We start from the raw sequence: 9564 nt of genomic DNA, 5'->3' as shown, positions 1-9564 counted from the left end.
ACACTAGTGAACGATACACTGGGGCGTTTGCCGGATGCCGGAAGTACATACCGTTCTCTGCTAGACTCGGCGACTGCGACGAGCCGCCGCTTTAAAGCGCCAATCGCATGCACGCAATGCACGCTTATCTTCGGCTCCCATGCAGACGGGCCCACATGGCGGCGTGACGCGCATTATCGCGCCGCGTCATGGTCGTGCGCCCATCTAAACGTTTTTACCAGTCATGGATTCGTCTCCGTCTCGTTGATATGATTATTGTAGAGATAGGGGTGATAATGGGGGGAGCGGAGTAATTGTTTGTCAGTTTCATCGTTTATCGTTATCAGCATTATCGTAACCATAGATATCGTTCTCATTGATACGAATTTTATTTTAAATTAAAATACTTCGGATACATACCCAGTAAGCAAGGAACATTAAATCAATTTTTTAAAACATTGATTTTATATCGAATTTATAAACATTTGGACATGATATTTTGTAAATATTTTAAAACTGTTATTTGATAATATTATATTTTTAAATATTAAAATTATAGTATAGAAACATTATTTTTTAATGTTTCGGTCAAATATTAACAGTAACGTTGTATATAATATTAAGAACTATATATTTAACGTATATACGCAAATTGATATAGAAGTAAACTATTGTTCTTCCAACTGTCTCGTGTTTTATAATATAAATTCTCTGTCCTATTGCACAATTAATAATAATAAATAATGTTATAATACATGTTGTTATAATACATATTTTCCATCGAAGTAAATATATCACACGTCCTGAATCGATCTATTAGACCATATGCTACCGATCTTGATAAGCAAAAATGCATTATGAAATCAATATTGTTTTAATTGTTAACAATATTTTCGATATAATTTGATATTTTGATATGTTCTATCTTATACATTATCCCCAGAAGTGGGTGCATTAATAATAATACATTCTGATCTACAAACAGATAATATTTAGGTTAGAGTTATATAAATTCTCCACAGATATACTACTGGTCATTACTTGAATAAAGAGCAAAATATCACGTTAATGTTATATATACTATTTAGTTTAAAAATACACGTATGTCATGTCTTAGGTTACATTAACGAAATATTTAGTCATTTATTTAAATTTATGATCGGTAGGTAATATTATAAATTAGTAATAAATTTGCTATATTTAGCTGTATAATACATTCATCGTTTTCATCTACAATGGGTTGTAATGGTGATTGTATTACAACAAAATCCTCTTCGTCAGAGGAATCAAATAATTCCATGTGATGCGCCATGTTGTTTACTGCACTCAGGCATTTCAGCGGTGCAGAGAAAACGAACAGACCTCTTCATTGCATTTTTGCACTGAACTATTCTGTACTAATAGGTCTGTTTTTTTCGCTACACTAAAACTGCACTAGAACTGCACTGAACTGAACCACACTGGGAAAGACTAGTACAGAATAGTTCAGTGCAAAAGTGCAATGACGAGGCTTGTTCGTTTTCGCTGCACCGCTGAAACGCTCGAGTGTAGTAAACAACATGGCGCATCACATGACATTATTTGATTCTTCTGACGAAAAGGATTTTGTAATACAACCACATAGCGTAATACAACCACATATTACATAGCAAATTTATTAATAATTTATAATATTATATACCCTACGGATCATAAATTTAAATAAATGGCTAAATATAAAATAAATATAAAATCATAAAGATGTTGACATCTTAAATTCATCCTTATGGTATATTTGAACATTTCTGCTGTGTATGTGTGTGTGATGGTATAATATTAACAATTTTTGAAAATGAAATAAAGATGTTTCATACATTTCAATATAATGCAAGTCACATACCTGGTAGAGACTTTTCGTATAAATTTCCGTTACGCTTACATGCACTTCTGAGCTACACTTTCATGCACTGCACCGACCACACTACCTCCTGACTCAGTGCAACAGTTTATTGAACTGCCTGCGCTATATGCTGTTGCACTGCGAAAACAAACAACGTTGATGACGTCTTGATGACGACATTCTTGATAAAAAGAACGCTTTAGTGTAAACTCTTTGCACTGGTGTGCATTAGTGCAGAAAGTGTTTCGAAAAAAAAACAGACCTAATCTGTCCCAGCGCGGTTCAGTTCAGTTCTAGTGCAGTTTTAGTGTAGCGAAAAAACTAGACCTAATATTAACATTATTGTATACAAGTGATAACTTTTTACATAACCTTAAGATACTTTTCACTAACCTTCAAAAATCAAGAGGAACTTATTTCATTTCCTCTTCGCGCAAAAATATTTTTGCATGTATTAAACGTACACTAAATACCACCTCTGCATTCATTTTACATTACGATTATAATATAACAAATTTTAAATATGTTATATACTCAGCTGTGCTGTCACATTCCTCGATATCGCTACGAGTCTGCCACGTTCATGGTTGCACAGCGCATGCGCAGAAGGATAAGAAACCTTCAATTTCCTAGCACTGTCGCAACTGTATGTAGTCAAACTGTTTCATAGTCGTGTGCCTATCTAAAAGTCATCGTGTACACATCGCCATTACGTAACCGTAGATATCGTTCACATTAATGTGAACTTTACTGTAAAAATAGTGGGTAGGATACACAATATATACGTGACCACATAAAAATGAGCATCGTATTTCTGTTCGTTGAGTCAGTGAAGGTTTTCAATGTTTTATCGTATTATGAAATTCTGTTCGCCCTGATTTGGGTAATTTGGTTCATCCACAAGAAAAGGAAGAATGCTTATGACTCGATACCTTCGGATGAGTTGGTAGAAAGTAAACTAGCGGAATGGCAACCGGAGCCTCTCGTACCAGAACCACCGGCAAAACATCCTTCGTTGACTCCCAGATACATCACTTCTAGAATTGGAAAGCGAATATCGATCAATGGCAAGGATTGCCTCAATTTGGGTACTCACAATTATTTAAATTTGAGTAACAATCCCAAAGTAGAGGAGAATGCAGTAGCTGCCGTAAAGAAATATGGTGTTGGATCTTCTGGGCCACGTGGTTTCTATGGAACTATTGATGTACATCTTGAATTAGAAGAACGCCTGGCTAAGTTTACGAATACAGAAGAAGCTGTCGTATATTCGTATGGATTTAGCACCGTAGCTTCCGCAATTGCAGCTTACTGCAAATGCAACGCTTTAATATTTGTAGATGAGCAAGTAAACTTTGCTATACAAAAAGGATTGGATGCATCTCGAGCAAATATCCAATACTTTAAACACAATGATGTTCAAGATTTACATAAACTTTTAATAAAACAAGCTGAAGTGGATAAACGAGATTTTAAGAAAGCTGCCAAAATTAAGCGCTTCTTGATAATAGAGGGTATTTATAACAAAACGGGAAACATTTGTCCTTTGCCTGAACTATTAGATCTTTGCAAGAAATACAAATTAAGAATCTTCATCGATGAATCTATATCACTCGGTACTATTGGTCCACATGGGAAAGGTGTTACAGAATATTTTAATATTCCAATAACTGAAATAGACATGATAATGGGTAAGAATATGAATGATATATATATTTCATAAAGTAACACATATTGTGTTATTAGTATGTTACATTATATGTTTTATAACATATATTTATATTTTTCAGGATCTTTAGAATTAGCTTTTGGATCCATTGGAGGCTTTTGTGTAGGGACGTCTTTTGTTATTGAACATCAACGTTTATCTGGACTTGGTTACTGTTTTTCAGCTTCTTTACCACCTTATCTCTCATCTATTGCCATTGCTTGTCTAGACATTGTGGAAAGTAACTTGCAAATATTTCAATCTTTAAAAAATAATGCTTTAGCAATAGATAATGGTCTTAAAAATATTTCAATATTTGAATGTTCAAGTTTCGCAGAGTCACCTGTGAAGCATCTATATTTAAAAGACAAAAAAGACTATGCCACTGAAAAGAAATTACTATCTGTAATTTCAAACAAGTGTATAGAGAATAACTTAGCAATTATACTTCCCGTCTATCTGGAAAGAGAAAGAGTTAAACCAAGGCCTAGTCTTAAACTGTGTATATCTACTGAGTTGTCCAAGAGTGATATCAATTTTACACTAAATACCTTGGAAAAATGTGCGCAACAAGTTTTATCGTGTCATTTTACACACGAAACAAACGAATCTTTAGAATAATGTATTTAAATAAGTATAAATATATCTTATATAAACAATACTTGATATGTATTTTTTAGTATTGTTATATTTGCATTATTTTTATTGTATAAATGTATGTTTACATTTTCGCCAGTTTTTTTTTTACGAATCAGCATTTTATATTATCTTAAGTTCTGTAGCACTTATATTGGTTGTGACATCAGAGACGGGAAATGTAAGGGGCAATAAATTTTTTGTTACATTATAAATTTATATTAATATATATATTTATTTATTTATTTATTTTCTAGTTTTCCTTAAAAAATATAATAGTCATATAATTTTATAAAAACCTCCAAAAATCTGCAAAATATGCGGCAAACTAAAATGTCTATCAAAGACGTCAAGTAGAATCACAAAATATACGTGATCTCTCGGAGCCACAGGGACATACTTCATGAGCCTATAAAATGGATTAAGGGAAACAGAGAAATCCTGTAGTATTTTGCAAATAACACAAAATTTCGAGTTATTAATGATTGAAAAAGGCTATGTGTACAAAGGCTTCTTTAATTAATTCATTGGATACTACCATGACTGTCTAAGTGGGCGTGCTCCGATAGTTGACATGAGTGAATGGCTAATTTAACCATAGAGATATAAGAATAGAGGGAACAAGGGATATATGCTACCTGTAAGTGGAAGTGATAGAGGTCAAGAGAGAGATAGATGCCGAGTGTTCTATCTGTCTCTTTCTAGTCGAGCGCTGTGATTGGTTGTTACAATGAGTCGCCAAGACGACCACGCGACGTCAGGAGGGGAGAAAGCAGACTAAAATTTCGTTTTGTAAACATGCGTGCACATGTGTGTAGAGTTAAAATTCGTTAAATATTCGAACGTTAACAAAATAATAATTGGACGCAATTTGTTTAAATATGAGGCGTTGTTTGAAATGCAAGGCGGAGTCTTATCCTGGATGTAACCGCAGTTTTCACTCGTAAGAAAGTACAAATACGTAACCTCAAATAATTATGTTATTTTTTCCTACATTTAAAAAAATATGTAAATGTTGTAGGCTACCGAAGGATGTAGATATAAGGCGTAAATGGTTGAATATACTTCAACTACCTTTGTATTTTGAAGTTAAAACAGCATATATTTGCAGTGATCATTTTAGCAATGACAGTTTCTTTGAATTGGATGTAGAAAAATGCAGAAAAAGATTGATATCCGATGCACTCCCATTGAAAGTATTCCTAAATAACATCAGTATTGAAGAGGCTGGTTCAGCATCAACAGTTGATAAATCAACAACAATTAAAAAAAAAACTGTACCAAAAGTTAATATTGTTCATGAATCTATGTGTAATAACTCAAGCAATGAACATTGTGGAAGAGAATCTGCTCCAGTTTCTCCAAATTTTGATGACACAACAATAAATACAGAAGATATTAATTTATGCAGTATCGTTAATAATGTTTGCAATACAAAGAAAAGGTAACAATATTTATTTTACATGTGAAATTTAAGCGTATCAGTAGGATATCATACCCAATATGATGATATTTTAGTAGGAAACTGATGAAGCAAAGTGAAGGGTCAATAAAAAGAGTAAAATTTACCCATAAAAACAAAGTGGAATATATGACCAGCTCTGATTTTGTATCTGAAGAAGCTTGGCTTAAGTTTTTAAGATTTAAACAATCGCAAAATGCAAGAATAGCAGCAGCCCACAACAAAATCTCTCGTCGAATGAAAAAAATAAATAACTTGGTTGATGTTATCAAAAATCTTGAAGAAAAAGAAGAAACAATGCCAGCCACATATTTAAAGATTTAATTTTTTCCTTACCAATGATGCACAAATATTTACAAATAAAATGTTTGAATCATTTTGTCACATATTTAAATACTTTGAATACAATTGATTGGAGGCTTCTTGTTTTTTGTTTCCACCAATGGGATTAAATGTGTCAAGTCTTGGGCACGTGTTTACAAGAATATGTTTATTTTTTCTTAGTTTAAAGGAGCAGAATACATGTACAAAGCTTGCGACTACCATTTTGACTTACTTTCATTTTTATAACTGAAAATTATACAGAGACTGATTTATTTTTGTATAAAACACAGATATACTTTACAATGTCTAATTACTCTGGAATGTACTTAATGATGCATTATACATTCGAAGATCTTGGTCCATGTGTCCGACCGACGAAATGTCTAGAAATAGCAGAATCAACTGATACGTCAAGATCACGGTTGAAATATTACACAACAGTGCTGTCTGAACTAAATATAACAAAAAGATGCTTGTTTAACCGATAATCTACGTCAATAGAGCGTAATGGAACTGTGGTCTGGTTGCAGGATCCGAGTAAGTTTGCTACCGCCGCTGTAGCGGTTCCATCAGCTGCAACTGCTGATGCTCCTGTTGCAGAGAAGAAGGAAGAGAAGAAAGAAGAATCCGAAGAGTCCGACGATGACATGGGATTCGGATTGTTTGATTAAAAAACTGCTCGATGAACGTATTTTGTCCCTGACTCTGAAATAAAACTTCATTTGTATGACTTGAATGTTTGCTGTATATCCAATTCTCAATTCTTCTAACGTTAGAATATCGTAGAATTGTCACGATGTTGTTATGCATGGTGTGATATTTTCCATTGTATAATATTGTATTATAGAAATACAAGTTGCATAATATTGAATTATAGAAGTTTTCAAATAAGTCAGGAACATGAATAATCATCTTAATTAGAGAAAAATATGACGAGAACGTTTTGTTTTTTCCTGTTTTTACATAAATGAGAATACATGTGCGGAATCTCTAACAGAAATAGATAAAAAGAAAAAGGTATATTGTCTCAGGAAATGCCTGTCAGTATGTCAAAATGAATTATGTGTTTATCTTAAGTAGCCCGCGAGATAAAAGAACGGAAAGCCATTTAATATTCCGGTACTAGAAAATGTAATAACGCCCGTCATCATTCGTACGATTACGTGACATGACGCCACCAAGCGGCTGGGAGAAGGGAGAAAGACGGGGCGGGGCGCTAGGGTATCACTTCGTCCTGTTGGTCTCTCTAGTCACAGAGAGCCGGTGGTGGCGGTTGGTGAATGGTGATCTCGGGTGTTCGGTGTAACTCGGCACGAGTCGGACCGGATCGGTTTTCCGCGAAATTTCTTTCCGTGTGTCAAATTTTCAAAGGCGCATCAGGGGTCCTGTTACACGCGTCGTAGCCGAAGATGGGTCTGCTCTCCGAAGGAAGTCCCTTGAGCTGGGAAGAGACGAAGAAGCTGTCCGATCACGTGCGCAAACATGGAGTTATACAATTTATTAACCTGTATAAGAGACTCAGAGACAGACAAGGCGACGTCCTCAAGTGGGGTGACGAGGTAGGTATTGCAAATTCATCTGCCGGTTTCGCCGTTATAGTGTGCCGCATCGGAATCGATTTAATTTGCACTGTCATTCCCTTGAAACGTCGGGATACTTGTATACAATCGCGCTAACTCATGTCCCATAACCTTTACCGTTCGATTCATCGAATGGTATATGTTGCTTGCGTCGCGCATATAGTCTGCTATAGTTGTTTAAATATTTATTACAATGTCACCGGGAAGCGGATCGAAGACTGTACAAGGTTCCACCTTTTCTTCGAACGTGTCATGTCGCATCATATGTTATGCGTATATTATGCTTATTCTCTTGCATAATAATTGTACGTTCTGTTATCGCTAATAATTGATGACTTATCCGTCCGCAAACGTATCTTATCTTTAAACTATCAATTATACTTTGAACTTCCTGCCAGAGTTAAGTAATCGAAATTATACAAATTCATGTTATATTTTGGAAATCCCGCATTATTGTACTGAAAATTTAATTTTCTTATTACAAATTTTGTACATATTTCGTTTTTCATTCATAGATAAAGTTTGCGGATATAATGTAATTGACGAAAACAACACATTTTTTTATGGATATCATAAATAGAGAATATTATTTAATTATTATATTATTATTTAACTTGCAATCTATGACTTAATCAGCTTATTGTGTGATTACTGTTTTGATCATGATGTTTATATTTAATAAATATATTATAAACTTTGATATGACGAAATTGTTTTTACATAGGTGGAATATATGCTTATAAAATTTGATGATGAGACAAAAACTGCAAAACTTAGTTTGAGAGGTGCGGAAATATTAAAAATCCTAAATGAGAAAGAAAATGAAGATCCAGAGTAAGTTATACACACTATATATTACCTATATATAATATTCAATATTCAGTATTCTAATATTTTCGTAATATCATAGAGAATATACAGAATATGAATTATCACACAACTTACAACTTCTAGATATCATAGAAATTTTATCAAGATTTTTATTAATATATCATATGTCATATCAAGTATTTGTTCTTATCCAAGTTTAAGTAGCTTAAGTTTAAATAATTTATATCAAACCTGTGACTCATTTATGAAAATCTGTATATATTCATATAAGTCACAAAGGATATTCTTCTTAAAAAAATTGTAACTGAGAAAACCTAATTATTTGCAGTAATGTAAAGTCACTCTGGAGGCCGGAGTACGGTGCTTACATGCTAGAAGGAACTCCAGGAAAACCATATGGAGGATTATTAGCTCATTTCAATGTTGTCGAAGCTAATATGCGTTACCGAAGGCGAGAGGCGACAAAATTACTTCAACCAAATGAAGTTCTGATGTCACTGACAGTTTTTCCAAGGTAATAAAAAGTAAAAGTAAAAAAAAAGAGGCAAATATTGCCTTTAACGCAGTAACAAGATATGATTGATATATATATATATATATATATATACCTATATACATATATATAGGGTGCGTCAGGTATTTGAGGACATATTGACTTACAAACTAAAATTTGTATATTTTTTAGAAAACTTGTTTTATTTTAATGAAACTTTTACAGCAAAGTAAGTGGCCCATGGGCTATACAGTTATTCGATAAAATCTCCTTCAGCGGCAATAACAGCTTCAATTCTCTGCCGAAAACGTTTGCATGCTCGAATCAAATGATCCTCGTCCATATGCGTCATTACTCTGGTAATAGCTGAGGGAANTCTGGTAATAGCTGCTCTAAGGGAATCAAGCGTATTATGGGGATGTTTATTGGTCTCCCATTCAACAACGCCTCATACATAATAATCTAAAGGATTAAGATCCGGGGAGCTAGGAGGCCACATGTTTGGGGTTATGTGATCATGCAGATTCTCGGACATCCAATCTTTCGTTCTCATTGCTTTGTGTGAAGGAGCAGAGTCCTGTTGAAATACGTATGCCTTCTCACCACTCACGCTGTCTATCCAAGGCTTCACAACTGTTTCCAAAGCCTCAACGTAGGCGGCAGCATTCACCC

General features: G+C 34.0%; 2 protein-coding genes across 5 annotated transcripts in view; both read left to right on the top strand.

The window, feature by feature from the left end:
- Positions 1 to 2563: 2563 nt before the first annotated feature.
- LOC106752250 (serine palmitoyltransferase 1) lies at positions 2564 to 4226 on the top strand. The gene is made up of 2 exons (XM_014633818.1): positions 2564 to 3549; positions 3649 to 4226. Exons 1-2 carry the CDS (start codon positions 2658 to 2660, stop codon positions 4185 to 4187), a joined length of 1431 nt encoding a protein of 476 aa, XP_014489304.1. The 5' UTR covers positions 2564 to 2657; the 3' UTR covers positions 4188 to 4226.
- Positions 4227 to 5106: 880 nt separating this feature from the next.
- The window catches only part of LOC106752239 (glutamate--cysteine ligase catalytic subunit), a 10089-nt gene continuing 5631 nt past the window's right edge, over positions 5107 to 9564 (top strand). The window contains exons 1-5 of one of the 4 annotated variants that reach the window (XM_014633797.1): positions 5107 to 5145; positions 5314 to 5646; positions 5721 to 7547; positions 8293 to 8402; positions 8728 to 8913. In XM_014633797.1, the coding sequence (XP_014489283.1) occupies positions 7398 to 7547; positions 8293 to 8402; positions 8728 to 8913 (446 nt within the window). In that variant the 5' untranslated portion in view covers positions 5107 to 5145; positions 5314 to 5646; positions 5721 to 7397. Of the gene's footprint in view, positions 5146 to 5276; positions 5647 to 5720; positions 7548 to 8292; positions 8403 to 8727; positions 8914 to 9564 lie in introns of those variants that run through there. The other 3 variants (XM_014633796.1, XM_014633798.1, XM_014633794.1) reach the window with 3 other exon arrangements.

Source organism: Dinoponera quadriceps, unplaced genomic scaffold (assembly GCF_001313825.1).
Source record: "Dinoponera quadriceps isolate SergipeBrazil2010 unplaced genomic scaffold, ASM131382v1 scaffold479, whole genome shotgun sequence".
NCBI classification, from domain to species: Eukaryota; Metazoa; Arthropoda; class Insecta; order Hymenoptera; family Formicidae; genus Dinoponera; species Dinoponera quadriceps.
The sequence above is the reverse complement of the archived record's forward strand: the minus strand, read 5'-3'. Positions and strand labels throughout refer to the sequence as shown.